Genomic DNA, 22,864 nt, shown 5'->3' with positions numbered 1-22,864 from the left:
CTACCTGATTCATCCACACCCTCCTTGTCACTTATAATATTTCCTTCTCCTTACCTGACTTGTCTTCTCTTCTCCTGCTCCTCTCCCACACTCTTCTCCCACAGAAGCTTAAAGCAAAAAGTTGATTAGATTTGGACTCAGAAAGTCTTGGATTTGAAAACTTCCCATGCCTCTTACTAGCTATGTGGTCATGAGCAAGCCACTACCTTACTTATTACTTCATTTGTCAAATGGACAAAAGAGGAAGACTAGCACTGGCTTCTAGTACAACAGCCCATTGATTATCAGGAGGCTCACCTGAGGCACTGCATCAAAATCGGCTATTACTGTTATTACTTCTTCAAGGATCCATGATTTCATCTACGTGGGAACTCCCTCTACAGAACCAAATGAAATCCCTCCATGTTTGAGGAGACAATTTCTTCCTTTGCTCTGGCCAAATTTATCTCCTGATGGTCAACTCTTTACTGATGCACCTCCCCAAAATGAACTAGGCTGCTCCTTAGAAGATACATAGTCCATCAGGGAGCCTTTCCATGGAAGGAATCCAAAAACAAGGAATGAGACTGAGAACATTTCCAATCCTGGAGAACAGAATGTGCCATGGTTCAGAGGCAAGAGAATATCATATGTGCTCTCAGGTCATATTTGTCTGATTTTGCTGGGGGGGGGAAGTAATAGAAAATTAAGTGAAAAAAAAAAAAGAAAATTAAGTGGGTAAGGTATAGGGGAGTGGTAAGGAAAGGGGAGGGGAGGAAGGAGCCATTTTTAAGTTCCTACTATATGTCAGGCACTGTGCTACTTGCTGTAAAAAACACAATTTCATTCGATCTTTACAAAAACCCAGGAGGGTAGGTGCTATTATTACCAATTTTAGAACTGAAGAAACTGAGAAAGTCAGTGACTTGCCTGTGAACACTCTGCTATTGAGGATCTGAGGTCATATTTTAACTCAAGTCTTCCTCAGAGAGCCCCCCACTCTCTGAGCTGTGCCATCTAGCAGCCTTTAAAAAGGCTAAGCTGCTCTTAGCTGCTAGACAACACAGACCTAAAGATTCTTTGAGAGAAACATCATATGAGCAGATCCATCTAGAAGAAAGATTACCCTGGCAGAGACCAGGGGACTTAGGAGGCACTCAAGATCATCAAGTCAAAGAACCCCCCTCAATCTTTCTGGTGTGACAACTAGCACCCTGAGGTGGAATAGACATCTCTGCCCATGCTTACACATTCACTGTGCCAGGCACAAGGTACAAGTAGCTATTCAATTGTGTACCTTGACATGACCATTATGACAGCATCTGCATACTTTTTCAAGAAGTTAGTCCTGCCTTTAGTAGGGACACAGGGCCTGGCAGAATTTCCCACAAGCAAGTTTGCAGCCTGGGAAGAATAAGTTCAGACATCTCTCAAAACAGTTCATTGTAGAGCTGGGTTGAAATTGTCAAGGAGCTAGAGAAGACCAAGTCTTCTCCCCTATAGCAACTCAGGATTTAAGAAGTGATGTTTAAGAAAAAGATGATTTGAATTAATTTTCAGCATCAGAAATGTTTATTGCAATATTAGAATAATTCAAGTTGTCAAGTTACATAAAATATGGCAGACCACAGTGATATTGGAGGACCCTCCACTTCCAGCTGCCTTTTCCTTAATTCAGCTCTCCTCCTTGTACCCTGGCCAGGGACTAGAGCAGATCAGAAGTAGCAGAGAGGACTGGAGGAGGAAGGGAACTGAGAGAAAAGGGAAAGAGAACTGAGCATGACAAAGTGTGTGGAGAATGAGGGGTGTGATAGAATATCCTCAAAAACAGCAAAAAGCTGAACATGAGATATGAGGCTTTAATAAGCCTGAGAAGGCTAAAAGAGAGGGCTCTCTGTGCAGGGTGTGGATGGGTGCCCAGCACTATTTCCCCCTAATTCCCTTTCTTCCCAAATCAGAAGACCATGTGAACTTCGTCTGTAAGACATCTGTAAGTGATGATGAAGTAGGGGTAAATGAGCTCTTTTCGGAACACACAAAATAGGGTAGGCATGTCTATATCGTTCACACAGGAGTCATACTCCTGGCCATTTGGCTTAAAGGGTGCATCAAATATGAATGGATGGCCAAGGGTCTTTTCTCCAACTAGCACTTTGGCCAGCACTGTCATGTATCCAGATGAAGGGTTCTTATTGGAAGTTGCAAGGTAGGCATTTAGGGAGAAATAGAGTCCTCGGCCCAAGATGCCTTCACCACTCCTTGTTTTAGGGCATAGACCAATACTTGTCAAATATTCCAAGCTAATGTGGCCTTGGTAGAAAAGGTGGTACTCCAAAGGGCTAGGAATTTGCAGGTTTTTTAGCCGCCTCTTCTCTCTGTGGGAGATAAAGGCAGGGAAGATTTTGCTTAAGTGTATTATCTTCATTTCAGTTCAGTTCTCTACAAACTCTACTTTCCCATGGCTTTTGCCAGCCTGTTATTTACTCCCTTGGTAACATATCCCACTAAAACAAATACAGTTATCCCTTCCACATCACAATTTTCCCCATTGCAGTTTCAATATATCACTGGTTGGCATAAGAAATTAAATGGGAATTTGGGGGGGAGTTTTGTGGAAGCAACAACACAGAAAAAGTTTAGAAACTCAAATGCACAAAATATATGTATGGTATTATATAATATAGCCTATGACCAAATACTTAACCCAAATTTTACAATGAAGTACTGTAAATACCCCATAAAAGAAAAAGGGGAAAAATATCAAACTTCTTTTCTGGTACAAAGGGAGGGCCAAAAATTTTTACATGGATTTTCCAGATCGCAGGGGTGCCACACCCCTGGGATATGGAAGGGATAACTGTGTGTGAATGTATATATACATGTCTATACGTCTATATTTATGTGCGCACACACACACACACACCTCCCAACGTTGCCTCTACCTTCCCCAAAGGCCAACAATGCTTACTCTTTCAGCACATAGAATCATACCATCTGACGGTGGGAAAGGACCTCTACATAAAATGAGTCCTTGATCTCTATTGCTTTATTCCCTCCATCCTTCATGGTCCTGGCACCTCCTCTGCCCCTCTCATTTCCTCCCACTTTGTACATACCTCAGGTATAGCTCCCAGAGTGAACGGTTGTAGTATCGGTAAATTCTTAACACAACGAAATGCTCCGGAGGGGCAGAAGCGTGGAAGAGCTGACAACACTGTTGATATGCAAGCTCTGAAGGTGCCACCTCCCTTAATGAGAACTCATCTGTGTCAGGTGTTGCAGACACTTGATCTTTGCATGGAAACTTTCCGATATAGATGTCTGTTGGTTCTTCACCCCACCATGCAAAGGTTGTTGGCGGGTTAGAAAACCATATCCTGGGAAGCAGAAAAAGTGGCCAAGAAGGACAGAAAACGGTCAGTGACACCAGAGATGGAGACACGGAATCCTACAATATAATATAATTTGATACTGATTTGGGAAAAGACTACAGAAAAGAAAGACATCATTCCCATTGTGCCTCTTCGCAGGAGGTGGAAGACTCTTTTTTTTTTCTCCCAGCAAAATGTCTAAATGCAAAAACAAATGCTTGAGGGATAAGAATAAACATCAAAGCTTTTTTCTAGTGTTTTAAGATTTGGAAAATTCCATACTGCACTCTCATTTAAACCTCATACCAACTGTGAAAAGTAGGAACTACCGTTATTGTGATCCCCATTTCAATAGACTAGGAAAATGAAATGGGGGTCAGGGATTTGGGGGAGCTGATCTATTCCTAGTCCCACAACTAGTGAGTTTTAGGGGCAGGGTATACAGCCAGGTGGATCGCCAACGTAATATTCACAGTGCCGGCACATTCATAGCAACAGCTACCTCTGTGAATGTTGCCTTGGCAATATTCTAGGTCTTCCTAACTCCAAGTCTCCTCACAATACTGTAAGACTTCCCTTCCCACCTGACAGATGCATAAGCATACGTGCACATATACATATGTGAAAGTAGAAACCTTGCAAAAAGCACTAGATTTTTTTTCCTTGGACAACCTGTGTTTGATTCTTAGTTTTGCTATTAATTTACCTATATGACCTCGTTGACTTCCTTGGGTTTCCTTGTCTAGAAAATAAAAAGGCTGGGAGTAGGGCTAGAAGCTTTCTAAGGACATTCTCTGTTCTAAAACTTTTGATCCTGAGGTAGCTGAGATTGAATGGGACTATAGGGATCATTTTATGGAGCATGTGTCCAGAGTTCCCCAGGAAACTTTCAGGGATGCCAAGGACATGGTGAATCACTATAATATACTACATGTCTCACAGAGATGTTGTGAGAAAAACGCTTAGAATATTTCAAAGGATGATGATGATGATGATAGGTAACATAATACTTTAAGGTCTGTAAGGCATTTTATATATGTTATTTCACTTAATCCTCACAACAACCCTGGAAGGTAGGAGCTATCTTTGCCTCAATTACCATCTAATCACCAATAAGGAATATGTTACAATTCTATAATTTCAATTAATTCTATAATTCAATATTCGATTCTATAATTTCACGATCTCTAAGCCCCCTACCAGCTCTGTTTTCACACGGTTCTTTGTATTTATGGAATACCTTTGATATGCCCAGCTCTGGTCTACATCTTACAGGGTTTACAAGATAAGTCTATACCAGCCTCTATTACCACTATTCCCAATAGTACTCTATCCAGTGCCCTACCCAGTTGCCCCAAGCTTGAATCTCTAGCTTCCTCTAAGGCCCAGTTCAGATTCTACCTTGTTGCAGAAACCTTACATGAACTCTGATCCAGCTATTAGTTCTGTCTCCCATCTTAAGTAACCTTTAATTGCACTGGTCTACACAGGACAAATCCCCTTGGTGAAGATAGCCGATAATCAAGACTGATCTTCAGTTAGATGGACAGGGCTCTTCTATCTCTCTGTGTGTATGCATACACGTGTCTATATGTAACATGTTATAGATGCATGGAAACCACACTAATATGTTACATGTGTCACATGTATGTACATACATATACGTATGTGTTGGACCGAGACCAAAATGGACAATGGGTTGGGATCAGAACTGAGCAGGATTTAACTAGGATAGCCTTGGGAAAATTACAAAATTATTTTAAAGATCTCTAAACGTTTCCCTGAATTGAAGGCCCATTTCCATTGGATGGTTGCCAGACACTAAACACTCAAATATTATCTCTGACAAACTGAAGAGGGCAATGGAGTTTTTTTGTTGTCTTTTTTTTTTTTGGTGTGAGCACAATGGCGCCACCTAGCTGCCCCGCCTCTCAATTTATAGAAAAGGAATAGGGGCTCCCTATCTCCCTTAAGGCCCATCTCAAGTACCACTTGACACAAGAGGACTTTCCTGATACCCAGTGTTAGGGCTCTCCTCCTCACCTCCAAAAATTCCTTTGTATTTAGCTAGGGATGTAATCAAGAAAGTCTCCTGATCAATCTGATGAAGACCTCAGTTGATTTGATGAGGTTATAAGGAGAGAGCCTTTATTGGGGTCAAGATAGCACCTCCCCATGGGGATTGTGGACATGGCTATTGGCCATGTGTGAGAAGGACAGGAGACAGAATCTGAATGGGCATCAGGGACTGCAGCTGCTTGGGCTGGGAAATGGGACCCTTGTTACAGGAGCTCCTTCTCTGCCCTGGCCAAAGAAGAAAAAAGGAAAACCAGCTCTAAGCACTTTGCCTTTTCCCCCACTCAGAGGACAGAGTTTGGAGTGGATGGTAATGATGGCCTTGGAGCAGAGGTGCATGGGAATTGAATGAGATTCCTCAAAGGGTCTCAGAAGGAAGATCCTGAGAATGGACTTTGGTGGCCTCAGAAATGTCAGCAGCTGAAGCTGTCGTCTCGCTCCAACAGAAGCACATGGCAGAAGCAGACAAATTGTTGCCCAAATGGCAGAGGATGGCAGTTAGTGGATGATGTTTGAGAACATCAACTTCATTTGTAGATGAGGGAGGCTTTTGAGTCCCTAGGCAGGAGGAACTTAGTATCTACTCTTCTAGAAAAAGAAGGGATATTTCTTGAGCAGCACAAACCTTAGCAATTGCCTTAGAAAAGACACTAAATTCATGTCTTCCACAATTGTAGAGTTGGGTGAATCAGTCCTTTTCCAGAGAGAGAAAGGGATTTCCTAACGTAAATCTAGTCCACACAACATTAAGCAGCATTAGCCCTAGGAGAAAGAAAGACACAGCATATGGCTCCCATGTTTAGAGGAGCAATGAATGGGACTTGTGTCTTGCAGAACAAGGGGGGAACTGGGCATTTCCCCACTATTAAAGAGAATGCTTCCAACAGCCAATGAAAGAAATATGATTTATTCATCAGAGCCAAAATACAATGGCCTTCAGGGATAAGTATATGGGTTTGGCATCAAAAGACTAGAATCCAAATCTAAACCCAGATGTTACTAGCAGCTTTACTACCTTGGAACCCAGGGCAAATGGCTTAGCCTCTCTCAGCCCTAGTTTCTTCTTCCAAAAAAAAATATAAATAGAGGGTTGGATTCAATGTTCTCTACCGTCCCTTCAACATGTAATCAGTAAGTCATAGAAAGAGTAGAAAGATCCCAGCACCACTCCAAAATAAGACATCCAAAGCCAGGAATCCTCACCTGAGGTCATTCACATTTTGGTAAAGAGGAACGTATTTAGGCCGAACAATCATCTTTAATTCCTGGAAATTCATGAATCCCAAGGGTTGCTGATATGCAGAACTCAACAGCTGATGGATGTCCTGGAGAAGAAATGGAGAGATATTGGGTTAACACTGAGCTTACAAGGAGCACTTTCTGTATTGTTCCACCCCTATAGCAGACACCTAGAAGAGCCCCAGAGCCCAATCCAAGGAACCCTATTTTCTGGGTCCCAATTATACCGACTCCTCTCTATCAGAATAAGTGACATGAATATGAACTGTAAGAGAAAATTATTTTGCATCAGGTCATTACATTTTGCTGGGAGCCCACTTTTCCTGACTTCTGCATCCACTTAGGTTTTCTTAGTCCTGTTCCATTTGTGTGTGCCTCATTCCTCGCCTTATATGTCCTCTCTCCATCATACATCTCAGCTTCTCTCTCCATTCAAAACCATCAGATTTTAGAATTGTCACTTAGAAAAGAGTCAACCCTCCTTTTATTTGGTTTTTTGTTTGTTTTGGAGTTAAGTGACTTGCCCAAGGTCACACAGCTAGTAAGTGTGTCAAGTGTCTGAGGCTGAATTTGAACTCAGGTCCTCCTGATTCCAGGGCTGGTGCTCTACTCACTGCACCACCTAGCTGACCCCAATCCTCCTTTTATAAAGAAGGAGACAGAGGTTCCCCCCAACCCTCCCCCCCCCAAAATAAATAAAACTGAGGCCAGGTCATGCAGCAATCACACAGAGCTGGATCTTAATGCTCAATTCAGTATTCTGAATTCTATACTTTCCTTTATGCCCAAACAACCCAGAAATTTTATCTCCACCTTCTCCCATGGTCCATAGGATAAAATCCGAATTCTTTAGTCTGGAATTCAAAGCCCTCTATAGTCTGATCCTTCCTCACCTTTGCAACCTTGCTTGACGTACAAGGTTCTTGTAGGAAAATAATCATAGATGATTTTCTGATGGTTCCTCTAGCTCCGAGTCTTTGTTGCCTTCCCCACCTGCAGCCTCCTTCCCCTATCTAAATCCTACCCTTCCTTTGGCCTCTACCTCATTCATTTCTTCCTTCACAGCCCACCCCAACTCACAGTGACTTGTCCCCCGCTCTGAGTTCCTGTAGCACTTAATTTAGAGAGCACTTATGTGACCCTTAGTCATACACTTCCTTGTGGTATTTCTTGTCTCTTTTTGTAAGATTTGGGAAGCCCTAGCTTGAGGGACAGCTAGGTGGCACCATAATGCTAGGCCCAGAGTCAGGAAGACACATCTTCCTGAGTTCAAATCTGGCCTCCGACAATTATTGCTGTGTGACCATTTGTAAAATGAGCTGGAGAAGGAAATGACAAACCACACTAGCATCTTTGCCAAGAAAACCCCAAATGGGGTCATGAAGAGTTGGATACACCTGAAACAACTGTTTTAGTTTGAGAGAAGTAAAAGTAAGTTCTCTGAGGGCAGAGGGTCCGTGCTCTTCTGCATCTTATACATTGCTGGTTATAAGATCTAGTAGCAATTTGGATCTGAAGATCTTTCCCACCCATTAATAGGCTATGTGACTTGCTTCCATCACAGGAAGTCTAAGACATATGTGGTGGGAGGAGCTTCCTGACAGGGAAAGGAAGTTATGTTATGGGAAATGCTAACAGAGAGATGTTATGGCTACTAATGGCCACCCTTGTGATTGTTAGAACTGAGCAGGCTGACTTAGTTGTATTGTGAGTTTGTTTCGGGGAAGACCCCACCAGGGGGTCAGAGAGGTTTTGGGATGGCGAGGCTCCAGGTTGTTATATTATGTAATGAATGTTTTGGGTTCCTTGCTGTTATGATGAAGTAGACCGACTGGATAAATGGCTCGTGGGATATGGTTCTCTGGTGTCTGAATAAATGGTTTACTTCTACTTTCTATGTGGAGAGTCTCTTACACTTTGTGATACAGAACTACATAGGCATTTTGACAATTATCATCTACATTGTTATTATTGCCTTACTGTTATATACCACAACGCTTCAATGCTCAGTACTCATGTAGTTAGGGGTGCTCCCTTCATCAACACAGATTGCAACCTGCCTAGAACTGATAGAGAGGAGTTGTAATCCCAACCTGCACCACCAAGATCCACCTGAGCAGGGAGCCCATCCAGCTTTAGCTAGGGTAGTCCTCAGAACATGGCTACTTCTTGACCTTTTCCTTAGACCTTTCCCAGCTTGGCAAGATCTCACTGAGCTTATGCTCTATTGGCATAGACTTTGGGAAAAATATGTTCATAAAAGCTTGGCTCCCAAGGAGAGATGGGAAAACCCACCTCTTTTTTTTTTTAAAGGGGTAGAGAGCTGGAGAGACTCAGAAATAGAACTTATTGTCCAATTCGGTTTGTTTCATTCTAGTTTTGCTCAATTCCTTTTCCCTTTTTTCCCCCCTTTTCAATCTTTTTTTTTTTTAAACACATGGCTCACTGGGTGGTAGATAGGGAGGTAGATGTCTTTAGAAATGAGCCTAGTGTAAAAAAAATAGATTTTTTTTTTAAATTTAAAGGTCTCAAGGTTTGGGGACAGTAGATAGAGCACTGGCCCTAAGTCAGGAGGACCTGAGTTCAAACAAGGACTTGAATTCTACCAAGCCATGATGAAACACCAGCAGAAGACATACACTAGAAGTGCTAAATATCCATTAACTGGATTCTGGGTTTGCTATCCTATCTAGTCTCACTAGTTTAGAATTTATTCTCCTTCAATGTTTTGCATAGGAACATTTCAGCAATATTCCCTCAGCCCAGGGAGAAAACATCTCACCAATTATGCATGGATTAATTAACAAGCCCTCTGATGTTTCTAGGCATTTAAGGCAAGACTACCCCTTTATCTATTCAGCAGGTCAAATCTACAGGCCATCAAAGAACTACTTATCCTATGCAGCAGTCTAACTGTACTGAGAATTCCTGTTCTCTCCAGGCTGCCTTCCTCCTCCCCTAGTTTAAATTTTGGTATTCTTTACCTGGCTGTAGAGAGTCCATACAGAACCACTAAGAAAATAAATATTATTGGGTGGGGTAAAAAAGCTGTCATCTTTACAGCAGAGCCGCCGTGCAAAATCGAAGCTGGAAAGTACTTTTGTGAACTTCTTTTCCTTCATGTCCAAACACATCTTTTCACCAAAAAACCTGGGGAAGGAAACAAAGTCTACGTATGAGCAGTCCCTCAAAATGGAGTCTTGTTTCACCCACCTACCCCTTAAATCTAATCCCCTTCCCATCATTCAACCTCATTCATTGTTTAGAATCTTTGTGGTTGTTGAGTCATTTCAGTCATGGGGTTTGCTTGGCAGAGATACTGGAGTGGTTTGCCATTTCCATCTCCAGTTCATTTTACAGATGAGAAAACTGAGTCAAAGAGGGTTAAAGTGACTTGGCTATGATCACTCAGCTAGTAAGTATCTGAACCCAGATTTGAACTCAGGAAGAGAAATCTTCCTGACTCCAGGCTCAGGGCTCTATCTTACTGTACCACCTGGCTGCCTTGCCTAGAATCTACAAAATGAGAAGTAGAAGAGTATGGTATTCCAAGAAATGAATATGGATTAGACAGTTCTTGGGGAGAATTTGGGCTGGCTCTCCTTATTACTGGTGTAGGATTCTCTAATGAAATCAAGTTTTTGTTCACCATGTAATGAAATCAGAAGGAACACTGAACTGAATTGCAGGAAGCATGTGCTAACCCTCTCAACTCAAGCCTTGTGACTTTGGGAGAATTACTTGACTTCTCAGTTCCCTCATCTATGAAATGAGAGAGTTGTACTAGATCCTACTGTGGTCCATTCTGCTCTTCTAAATCTTGAATCTTTTGACCTATATTCCTTAGTGTTTTCATCTGGGGATTTCTTTCAGGAGGTAACTTGTGGATTCTTTCTATTTTGACTTTATCTTCTGGTTCTAAGAGTTTGAGGCAGTTTTCTTTCTAGAATTTCTTAGAATTTTATTTTATTCATGGCTTTCGGGCAGTACAATGATTCTGTTTTCTTCTCATTATGTTTTCCAGATCAGATTTTTTTTTAAACTAGGAGATACCTTTCATTTCCTTCTATTTTTTCAGTCTTTTGATTTTGTTTTAATATTCCTTATTGTTTCATAGAGTCATTGTCTCCTATTTGGTCCATCCTAATTTTCAGAGAGTTTGATGCTTGGACAAAGTTTTATACCTCTTGTTCCAAGCTTTTAGTTCCCTTTCCAATTCTTTCTTTGAGGGCTCTCGTTTCTTTTCCATTTTTTTCCTTTAGTACTCATTTCATTTTTATTAAAAGTTCTTTAAATTTTTTTATAAGTCTTGCTTTAGCCCTTCTAGGAATTTTAATTGAATTTATATCCAACCTGTACTTGTCTTTGAGGCTTTGCTTATAGATGTTTTGGAATAATTTTCTTTTTCTGGGTTTATGTCTTGTGTATTTTTGTTACCATAATGACTTTGTGGAGAGATTCTGTTTTTGCTTGCTCATTCTTCTAGCCTACTTTCTGACTTCAAACTTTATGTTAGTGCCAGTCTCTGTGCATTGCTTGTGGGAAGGTTTGGGGGTGGTCCTAGTGCTGATTTCTGAGGTAGAATGTTCTGCTGTTCCAGGATCTCAAAGACAGCTCAGGCTAGGGACCTGCAAACTTTCAGTGCACCAAGAGTGATCTATTCTAGGGAAAAGTCTGAGCACTGCCCCCATGGTTTGAGCTCTGCAGGTTCCTGACCTGGATTGGGATCTAGTTATAGCAGATTGCTACTTAACCCAGCCACTGTGAGATAGCTAGAAAGCTGTTGTTTCAAAGTGCTAGAATTGCAGATTCCCTTTTGTGTTGGGACTTCTGTCCTGGTTATCCCTTTGGAGGGTTCAGACTTTGCTAGAAGCTAGAACTGAGATGCTTATCTGTTCCTGGGATCCAATTCACAATGCAGTTATTTGTTTCTGAGCTTTCTCCTTCCTTGGTACGCAGCCCAGGACCCAGGATCTCTGGACTTAGTTTTCTATCTCAGACTACTATGGATCTGTGACCCAGAGTGGAGTAGTGGGCGACAAAGCTGCCAGTTGGCACCTGTTCTTGCACCCTGCATTCAGTGCCCTGGTATGGGTCTGGGGTCTTCTTTTAATCTGTTTCACAGTATCTCGTTGGTCCCTTCAATGTGCTGGGTAGCCATGAGCTCCTGAATAGATTCTGTGCCCAATGTTTGCAGACCTTTCAGTTTATCTCCCTTTGCTAACCTGGACTGGAAAAATTACTCACTGTGACTTTTTCTTGGACTTCCCTGATCAGAATTTGATCTGACACATTTTCTAGATCTGTTTAGAGCTAGGGGAAGGGGGGAGAGGGAAATGACAAAGAACTCACTATATTACTTCCTGTTACTGTTCCATCTTGGCTCCACTTCCAAGAGCAATGCACATAAAAGCAACTGTTAATAGGTTCTTTTTTTTTTTTTTGAGGCAAACAGGATTAAGTGACTTGCCCAAGGTTACAGTTAAGTGTTTGAGCCCAGATTTGAACTCAAGTCCTCCCAGTTCCAGGGTGAACTTTATCCACTGAGCCATCTAGCTGCCCCAAATTCTTTTAACTCAACTGATGAGTTAAAATGCAAACAATTTATAACGTTCTACCTCATCAGAAACGGTCCAATAGTAGAGGTGTTAGTTTTTTGTGCTTTTTTTTTTTTATTAAAGATTTGAACACTGATACATTGTTGGCAGAGCTGTGGATTGATCTAAAAATTTGAAATACTTGAACAAAGTCACTAGGCTTTAGCAAGAGAGGCTATAATAACAGATTAAAAGATTATTATTCCCTGTGACCATATTGGATTGATACCCCGAAGGCAGAGATGGTTTAACTTTAGGAAGATGTATGACATAACAAAATTTTGAAATCACGATTAGAGCAACAAAAACATAAAAAACCTTTGATAAAATATAACACTCATTCATATAAAATATATTAGAAAGCACAGAATAAGTAGACCTTTCCTATAATATGAGAAACTTATTAAAGTATCTATCTAAAATCAAGAGCTAGCATTATTTACAAAAGAATAAAGATATCCATTGTCACCACTATCACCTAACATAGATCTAGAAGCATTAGCCCTGACAGTAAGCCATGAAAAAAGCCTGCACAAAGAGGAAACAAAATTATCTCTATTTCCAGATATGTGATTTACTTAGCAAATACTCTAAGAATTTAAGAAAAATTGAAACAATAATTTCAGTAAAGTAGCAGGATAGAAAATAAACTCACAAAAATAATCAGCTTTTCTGTATATTACTAACCAAACAGGAAGAGACAGAAAAAGTTATTTCTTAATAACTACCAAATGTATTGGATATCTCGTAGTTAACCAAGACATGGATTTAAATGAATAAAAATGCAATATGCTCTTTACAGAAATAAAGACAGGCTGAAATAGTTAGGAAGATATTAACTAGTTGAGTCATGACAATATAAGACAAAATTAAGTTATCTGAGTCCATTTACAGAATTAGTGTCATACCAGTCAACTTTCCAAGTGTTTACTTGGTAGAACTAGACAAAATAAGAACAAAATTCATCTGACTGAAATAAAAATTCAAACATCTCAAGGGAAATGAAAAAAAGAAGGAAGGGGAAAAACAGTGTCAGATCTCAAAATATACAACAAAGCAGTAATTACCAAAATTAGATGGCTTTGGTTAAAAGGTAGAAAAGTGATCCCCAAGCTCCACTTAAGACTTAGTCCTGAGCTCATTCCTCTCAACAATTCAAGTCTTGGGGAATCACAACTATTCCCATGGCTTTGGTTGTACCAAGATCTACATCTTTCCTCTAGTGGTCTCTCCTAAATGCTAGGTCCACATCTCCTATTGCTTGTGGAATATCTTTGCCTGCATGTCCCACTATTACTTCAAACTCTACTTTGCATGTCTTAGATTCAACTAATCTTCCCCTATCCCTCCTTATTCTCCACACTCATAAACTACCATAAACACTCCAAACCAAATCCTGCTTCTCTTCTTGATTTTCCTATTTCTGTTTATGACATCACCATTCTTCTAGTTACATGGGCTCAAAACATCAGTGTCATCTTTGACGTCTCCTTCTTTCTCCCCATCTTTGTTATTAAGTCCTGTCAATGATTTCCTCAAACTCATTTGTAGGGGTTCCATCCATCGAGGACCTTCTTACATTTGGACCATGTGAATAGCTCAGTCTCCTTGTCCCCTCCTATCTCTCTACTTTACCCATTTAATCTTAATAAAACACCACCATTATTATTCCACTATTTTGTTCCAAGTCTACTATGGCTCCCTATAACCTAGAAAATAAACTTCCATCTCCATACCTGATTCTTCACTTTAGGCCAGACTGGTCACTGTCAACGAAAAAAAACTTTTAATTGTCTCAGCTTCATGCCTTTGTTTGGTGCTCCCTACTTGGGTTTCTCTTCTTTATCCAGTTCCTAGCTGGCCCTTAACTTGACTCAAGCCCAGCTCATTTCTCTTTTCCAATCCAACATGGTCTCTTTTTTCCCCTGAACGTACAGAATGTTAGAGCTAAAAGGGATCCTAGGGACCATTTAACCAACATCCCTCATTTTACAGAGGAAACAGAAACCCAGATAAGTAAAGTATCCTGCCCAAGGTAATGTAGGAAATCAGTGACATCTCAACCAATGTACCAACTACCACACTAACTCCCCTAAAGGGCATATTACTCCCAACATAGAAAGTTACATCATAAAACAAACCAAAACAAAATCATTATAATAATAGAGGAGAAGGGGAAAAACATTTGTTTCAAAACTATGGCTAAGGGAAGAATTCAGCAAGGGACAGAAATGATCACAGAAGATTAAAAGAATGACTGATTTTTTTTTTGCATGAACAAGAACAATGCAGCTAGAATTAAAAGAAAAACAATACTCTCAGTGAAGAAGAAGGGAGGAATAACATCAAAACCAAACAATGTAAAAACAAAAGGGGATCATAGCCCAGGTACCCGACTGAAGATAGAGCATTTGTGCCACAACATTGCATTGCTGACTGTTTCCTCCATAAGCCATTGGCCAAACGTCTAACTATGCCCCGGCTGAGATTCTGGCTCTGCCTTCAGCCAGTGACCCCACAATCATTCACCCCATTAGAGGATCCTTCAAACTGTACTCACGAAATATCAGCAGTTTCAAAATTGGGGTCAGCATGGATCATCTCCAAGTGCATTTGGGTTCCAAGGGAGATGCTATACCAAAGGTCATTACGCTTATGATGAAATTGCCAGAGGAAGGGTAGCAAGGTATGAAAATAGGGACAGGCTGAGCCCCTCTGGCATGTCCTCCTCAGGAAGTCTTCACACACATATGGATGTTCCCCCTTCTTAAAAAGTCCTGAACCCTCTGCTGGAAGAATGGTCATCATTGATCCATTTCTTACGGGAATTCTGATATGAGGAGGTAATCCATCCTCAGTCTCTGTACCTTGGGGACCCTGTTGACACAATCCAGTGCTGTCTCTGGAACTTGTCTGAAGATTTTGAGTTGAACCATCCCAGTCTGCCGACCCGGGCCCCAGGGGGGCCCCCCAGGAGAGCATGTCTGCCAACCCGGGCCCTGGGGGGGCCCCCCAGAAGGGTGCATGGGGGCCCAGGGTGGGCCCCCCGAAGGATGTACTTGCCAAACTGGGCTGCAGGGGGGCCCCCCAGGATAATGTACTTGCCAAACCGGGCCCCAGGGGGGCCCTCCAGATGCCTGTGCTGGGTCCCTGGGAGGGCCTCAAGGCTCCATGACTTTGAGCGCTCAAGAATACAGGGGCTTGTCCTGCGACAGATTCCAAACCTCTCTGAATTGCAAAAGAGGAGTCAGAAGTGGCTGTCATGGATGTTGGTCTAGATCTTACTATCCTTCCCAAAACTGGCTGCACTGGCCCTTCCTCGTATCTGCCGGCTGCCTGAGATGGTCCTGCCACAGGTAATGGATTTGACTGAGTGGTAACAGCCACTGCTACTGTTGAAGATGGCTGAGTTGGCCCTGTCATGGCTGTCAAACACTCTTGGCTACCCTCAGACACAGTGCCCCAACCTGGGCAGATCGAAATATCCAAGAATCTATGAGTCATGTCACCTATGGGGTCATGAGAAATGTCTTCCAATGTAAGATTTCTGCCGAGTAATTCAATTGTGAATTCCCGTTGTTCTGGAACCCCTAGTTCTTGCGGCCCTGTAACATCAGCCCAGGCCTCCGGTGAGTTCGTAGGGCATTCCTGGTCCTGAAATAGCCCAGCGATTCCAAGGGGACAAGGAGAATCAATCAAACAAACAATAATTTCACAGTCTCTGATGATGAACTGCAAGACAACCAGAAGAGTAAGAAAGCTCAGAAGCAGAGTCTTCTCTCGCCTCTTATCTCAATGTCTGCCCTCAGAAATCCTCCCATTCTTAAAACCAACCATTGATGGCTAAAGAGTCTCACCTGGGCCCTCATTACCGAACTCTTTCTCTACACACACACACACACACACAGACACACAGACACACACACACACACACACACACACACACACACACACAGAATTGCATATTGAGACACTGATGCTCAATCCAGGGTAGAGAAAAATCTTCTTCTAAAGTGACTGGGCGATTGGGCTATGGACACAATTGTGCTACAGGTGAACAGGTGAAAAAACTAACCAACCAATTATTGACAACACAATGAGTGAGGCTGGGGGAGGGTAGGAATGTGCCCTTGTACTGAAGGCCTAGATGAGGTTAGAACAAGGGGACATTTAAGCTTTAAGGACCTTCATTAAGAGCCTGTAGGTTCCTTTGTTACCCTTCCATATCTCTGTTGCTATTGATGTTCCACCCTCTGGACCCCACAGTGACTTAACAACCTCTGGCAATTAGGATGGCAAATCAGTTTTAATAAACCTATTGGCCTCTTTGCCACTATAAGTCTGAGCAAAGGTTAACAGAGTAACTATTTCCTTGAGACCTTAACAGACCTGGGCAGGTGTGGGGATATTTGGGGTTGGAACATCAACTAGCTCTCCTCTAGGGGTTGGAGATGAATTTCTGTGAGAGTATTGGCCAGGCCAAGCTTGAAGATCTTTCCGACAGGAAGCCTAAAGGCAATGACCATGGCAAATCCACACTGGCAAAGACGGCAGGTAGAGAAGAGCTAGGAACAGGAAGGAGAAGGAACCAAATTTGGCCCCACTGAAGTTGTGGAACAGGTGTGAAAATCTTCTCCTAAAGGATGTAACTAGATCTTCTGAACAAAATACAACAGTCTATGCTCTCTGGAAGGAGGGGGTGGCGAGCAGATCAGCAGGAGGCAGCAACTGCATGAAAATCTACCACTGACCTAAGGAAGACCAAACCCAACCAGGTCAACCACTCTCTGCTGAAAGGTAGACAGGGATGGAGACCCGGGGTCAATAGCGTATACTCGAGTTCAGTCAGGGAACATGTACAAAGGAAAGATTAAAAGTGCTCAGAGGTTAAAGGTCTAAAAAAGAGAATAATTGGGGTGGGATTCAAGGGAGACTCAGAATTAGTCTCTTCAAAGATGGGAAGTACTGGCACAAGAGAAAGTGGACTTGCTCTGGTTCATTTTAGAGAGGAGAGCTGCTGAAGTTACAAGAGTTTGCAGAATTCTTTCAGGGAGATCATTTGTTTTCTTCTCAACATGAAGGGGTTGTCATTTGGATGAAAAGAAACATTCCTGACTAGCGGAGGTGACCCAAACTCGAATGGACCTCCTGGGGAGACAGTAGATTCTCCCTCACTGAAAGTATTTGAAGCTGAATGACCCTTCATTAGAGAGGTTATAATGGGGATTCATGTCTCAGGTTGGTGTTGGTCAAACTAAATGGTCCCTAGGGAAGGCCCTTCCAATTCTGAGATGCTGAGTCTGTTTTGAGAGGAAGTCTATCCCATTTTGGACAGTTGTAATAGTAAATTCTCTCTTAGGTTGAGCTGAAATTAGTCTCCCTATAACTTTGACCCATTGGTTCTCATTCTGTCCTGTAATGCTTTGGTTCTCAAACTTGGTGCTGGGGCAGAACCTTTCACTTTAAATGTAATTTTGACAAAACCATCATAATACATTTTTAATGATTTTTGAAAATGTTCACTCCTGTCAACAATTAACATGAAGGTGATATTAAAAGTAACTAAATAAATACTATTAGATGATAGAAGTCACCTTCTTGCCAAAAAGAACAAGCCTAAGAAGAGTTATTCACCTGCCAATAATAAGTCCGTAAGATATTGTAACTGGGTACAGTCCATCCAGAGTTATGATGTCTTCTTGAATGTAATATATATGACAGGTTGTTGAAGAGAGTCTGCCATGACTCATCCAACTTCCTTGCCGCTATCTTTTTGACTTGATGATATCTCTTGGAGAGTATCCTTGGGGCCTGTAAATTCTTGGGCAACAAACTGAAAGACTTTGGGACTTGAAATGCAGCAGATTGGAAAGAGTCTTGTATTTATACTCAAAAGACCCAAGTTTGGATCCTTCCCCAACACTTCAATATATACATGACCTTGTGTAAGTCATCCTCCTACTCTGTGTCTCACTTCCCTCATTTGTGAAATGAGGGGGGTTGGTCCATTTGGCCTTTAAGGTCTATTTCAACTCTTCTACAATCCTCTGTGGTGATTTCAGCCCTTGGTCTAGGGCAGGAGTGGGGAACCTGCAGCCTCCAGGCCACATGTGGCCCTCTAGGTCCTCAAGTGTGGTCCTTGGACTGAATACAAACTTCACAGAACAAATGTGAAGTTTTGATTTAAACAAAGGGCCGTACTTGAGGACGTAGAGGACCACATGTGGCCTGGAAGTTCCCCATCCCTGATCTAGGGGGAAGACTGGGATTTTCATTTGTGTTTCTGTCTTTATGTTAAGTTTGATGGCTTTTGTTGTTACATCTCAATCATTTCTGGATTTATCCTGGCCGCCACACCCTCGAGCCTCCCTTTTTAACAAAGAAGAATTACTAAGTAAAACCAGCCACATCTCAATTTTAGGCAACATTCTGCACTCAGAGTCTCCCCACTCTAAGGCAGGGAGGGAGATATATTTGATCATCTTATCTCAGTCAAGTTTGGTCATGACAGTTACATTAATGTACTCATTGTCTGTGTTGGTTTCTTCATCCTGCTTGTTTCCCACTACAACAATTCAAACAAATCTTCCTGAGTTTGTCTGAATTCCTCATGTCTGTTGTTTCTTATGGTGGAAGAATATCCCATAGCAATCATATATCAGGACTACTTCTGCCATTGCAAAGCTGGGACTTTGGAAAGGAAATGAGGATGTGGAGAATAAGCCCTGGATTCCTAGATGGTGTCACATAATGGGACTTGGTTCTTTGGACCATGTGTTAAGGCACCCAAAACATCTGGCGTGGTACACAATGTTCTACATGCATATTCCTCATCTCTTTGACTCAAAAGCACCTGAAAGGATTGGTGTCTTCAAGCCAATCTTGGCCTTCAAAGAGCCTTTGAAATGAGAAATTCCGGGGTGGGGGTGGGGAGGGAGAGAGAACCAGAGCTTGTAGTCCATTGTCATCATTTTTAAAAAAGAAATCAGTGCCTCCTCCATCCCCAGAAGAGAAAAGAGAAAGGACTTTCACTTATGTGAAAATTCATGAACCCCAGGGGATGAGGTTTAGAGGATTAGAGCTGGTGAGAACTTAAGAGGCACGTAACTTCTTTGTTTTACAGCTGAGGAAACTGAGGCCCAGAGAGATCAAGGTATTTATATAAAGTAACACAGATAGGAAGAAGCAGAGTTAGGATGGGAACCCAAATCTGGTGCCTCCAGGTTCAGCACTTGGCACAGACACAGATTGGCAGCTTGGTGTCAGGGAGATCCAGGTTCAAGTGATCACATATTAGTGTATCTATGGGCAAGCCAATTAACTTCTAAGTTCCCCACCCCACTCCATCCACCCCCAAACAAGGATCTAAGACTATCAGGTACAGGTGAGTTCCTAATCTCTGTCAGAGGAGGGAGTTTCCACCATTTCCTCAAGCTATTATCCTCTCTTCTTTCCATCACTCTTCCAGCCAAACTTCCAGCTGTCTATGTTCCTTGCCTCCACTTTCTCAACCCCTTGCAACCTGGCATATGACCTCATCATTTAATTGGAATTTTCTCCAAATGCATCTTTTTCCCTTCTCTGCAGAGATGAAGGACTCTGGCTATGGAATATTTCATAAACCGTCAGACTCAGTTGATGTGTTTCTCAGTTTGATGACCTGCTCTTTTTTCTTCCTTCCTTCCTTCTTTCCTTTCTTTTTCATTCTTCTTTCCTTCTTTCATTCCTTCCCTCCCTTTCTTTTTCTTTCTTTTCCTTCCTTTCTTTCTCTCTCCCTTCCTCCTTCCCTTCCTTCCTCCCTTTCTCCCTCCTGACAGAGAGATGATAAATTTAAAGTGCAGAAAGAGATATGTGTCCTTGGACAGTTAATGGGGAAATTTGTATTGCTGGACTGAGTAGCTAAGCATTGAGAGATTTTTTTTTTTTAAATTTGCTCAATGGGTATTGTGTGTGTGTGTGTGTGTGTGTGTGACAGAGAGAGAGAGAGAGACAGAGAGAGAGAGAGACAGACAGACAGACAGACAGAGACAGAGGAGAAAGGGAAGGAGGGAAGATGGAGAAGTAGAGAGAAAAACGAGAAAAGAGAGGGAGATAGGGAGAGGTGAAGAAGAGGAAAAGAAGGAGGAAGAGGTAAAGAAAGAGAGGGAAAGAGGGGAGAGGGAAAAGGGGGAGAGAGAGAAAGTAGAGGTCCCTTGAGGTATTCTCCCTTTTTCTTTGTGTCCTATCATGCCCCATGACAAGGAGGTGGAGGAGGAAGGGGAGAAGGAGGTGGAGGAAGAGGAGGAGGAGGAGTAGAAGAAGAAGAACAGGAGGAGGAAGAGGAAGAGGAAGAGGAGAGTTACTACCACCTAAAGCAACCACATAGCAATTTCTAGGAGTGGGCCCCGGAGCATCAGTTTTCCTGCTAACTAAATTTTAACTTGTTTTGTTTTCCTGCATTTAAATAGAAATCCTGGTTCCTGCCTTTCTCCTGGTCAATAGTTTAATGGGGAAAAATAAAATTTATGTTCAATTGTTTCCATAGCAACCATCTCTGATCCATCTGCTTTCCCTTACAGACTACCTTCTTTTAAAGAGATCCTAACCCTGTCTAGCTACCACTGTTTAAAAATATTGTGCTATACTACATGGGCAAATTAAGAAATTTTTTTCAACAGTAATTTTGACTATGTATGATTTTTACCTTACAAATGATATCAATTTTTAAAAAAGAATTATGTCACAAAAGCTAAAACCTAGAATGAGCAAAAGCTTATGAAAAATCCTAAACAATACCAAAAGGGCTTTTAAAAAAACAATGTTTGAAGATGAGAAAGGGAGACAAAAACAGAGACAGAGATAGAGAGAAACATTTCTTTTTTTGTTGAGCAAAGGACTGGAAATAAAGTAAGTGCTCACCAATTGAGAAATTGCTGAACAAATTATGATACATAAATGGTGTTATTTTATTGCCCTGTAAAGAAATTTGTAGGGTAGAGACTTAAGGAAAATGGATAAGGTTTGCTCAGACGAGCAAATAGCTCACTAGGGAGTCAACTGGTGAAGAATTAAAATATTGCTGGACAACAACTGGACCTAGATGATACTACATTATATGATTTATAGTTGATCCAATCAGTGTGATAGTGTGACTTCCTCTGGCAGTGCCCAGAATCCTCAGACAGGGACATAAAAAGGGGACAATTGAGGTTTCCTCTTGTTGGGGATTAGCAAGGTGGATACAACAGAGGATCAAGATTGCAGGATGCTGGCAAAAGCTGCCACTGCTGTTGTTATTGGTCTTTTGTTTTTGAAGAGGACCCATGATATCATGGGGTGACGTCTTGACTTCCTCATGAATTATATTTAAGTGAGACAGAGTTAGCCTCAATCTCTCTTCCCAGTCAGGGAAGTCCAGTGACAAGACAAAAGTCGAGACAACTGGTGATGGCCTGGGATGCATTGTCGAAATGATTGACCATGATCTTTAAGGTCTCTCCCAGTTTTAAAATTCAGGTTCTTGATTTGGATCTTAGGACAGGGCCAAGACACCCTCCCACACATTTCTGGACATTTTCCTGGAGCTCAGCATACTGCTGCTTGTCTTCTCCAAGGAAAACATAAGCAACAATTTACTCAAATGAAGAAATGCAAGCTTTCGACATCCCTATAAAAATGTTCTTTAATTTCTCTGTGAGGTCTCTCCCAAATGCTAGAATCACAGCTCCAACGACCTGTAAGACATCTTCACCAAGAAGCAGCACTATTAGTTCAAGCTCAATGGATCCCAAACGAAACTTACCTCTACCCCATTCCATCTCAATCCCCTCTTTCTAACTCCACTCTTTCTGTTATGAGTATAGTTATCCCTTCCACATTTCAGAGGTTGGGGGCACAGCACGCCCCACCCCCCCCAGCAATCTGGAAAATCCGAGTAATTTTTTTGGCTCTCCTTTCATACCAAAGAAGTCTGAATCTCTTCTTTTTCTTTTATGAGGTGTTTATAGTACCTTATTGTAAAATTTGGGTTAAGTATTTGGTTATGGGCTCTGTGTCATCTGTGGCTTCTCCCCAAAATTCTCAGGTTGGCCTAAGAAATTAAATGGAAATTTTTTAAATTTAAATTTCTTAAATTTAAATTAAATTAAATTTAATAAATTAATTTAAATTTAATTTTAATTTCTTATGCTGACCTGAAATGTATCGAAATTGGAATGGGGCAAGTCGAGATATGGAAGGGATAACTGTATCTGTTTTCCCAGTTGCTCCTACTTGAAACCTCATCGACATCTTTAACTCCTTTCTTTCCAGACTCTTTATTGTTAGCCACCAAGTCCTAGCAATTATTCCTCCCACCCCCACCCCCCCCACCCCATTCTAGTGCTACTGTAGCCAAATGGCTTGGGCTCCCATTCTGCAATCTCTCTGCTCCCTCTGGGCTGTTCCACACCATCCCACATAAAGTAATTTAATCTATGAAGATTACAGTTTAGAAGAAACTTGTTTTCTTAAAGTCACTCCTCTGCTCAAAATTTTCATTGGTTCCCTATTAACTCCAGAAAGAAGTTGTAACTAGTTTGCACTCTTCAAAGTTACCTTGCCATACTTCTGTCCTGGTTCCCT

General features: G+C 41.7%; 1 protein-coding gene across 1 annotated transcript; it reads right to left on the bottom strand.

Annotated features, from left to right (window-relative positions):
- Nucleotides 1–1,933: 1,933 nt before the first annotated feature.
- Nucleotides 1,934–14,933, bottom strand: LOC118851319 (protein mono-ADP-ribosyltransferase TIPARP-like). Its single transcript, XM_036760774.1, has 5 exons — nucleotides 14,823–14,933; nucleotides 9,650–9,815; nucleotides 6,630–6,751; nucleotides 3,096–3,356; nucleotides 1,934–2,354 (listed from the first exon to the last, which is right to left on the bottom strand). Exons 1-5 carry the CDS (start codon nucleotides 14,873–14,875, stop codon nucleotides 1,934–1,936), a joined length of 1,023 nt encoding a protein of 340 aa, XP_036616669.1. The 5' UTR covers nucleotides 14,876–14,933.
- Between the last annotated feature and the right edge of the window lie 7,931 nt (nucleotides 14,934–22,864).

The sequence above is a fragment of the Trichosurus vulpecula genome, chromosome 5 (assembly GCF_011100635.1).
Source record: "Trichosurus vulpecula isolate mTriVul1 chromosome 5, mTriVul1.pri, whole genome shotgun sequence".
In the NCBI taxonomy this organism is placed as follows: Eukaryota; Metazoa; Chordata; class Mammalia; order Diprotodontia; family Phalangeridae; genus Trichosurus; species Trichosurus vulpecula.
Note: the sequence above shows the minus strand (reverse complement) of the source record. Positions and strands in the feature narration are given on the sequence as shown.

Coding starts and splice junctions, on each gene's coding strand:
- LOC118851319 (XM_036760774.1), bottom strand. CDS start 14,875: ATGCACTTGGAGATGATCCATGCTGACCCCAATTTTGAAACTGCTGAT. Junction 9,816..14,822: donor TTTGAAACTGCTGATATTTC/GTGAGTACAGTT, acceptor TTCCTTCCCCAG/GTTTTTTGGTGAAAAGATGT. Junction 3,357..6,629: donor CAAAATGTGAATGACCTCAG/GTGAGGATTCCT, acceptor TCTGCTTCCCAG/GATATGGTTTTCTAACCCGC.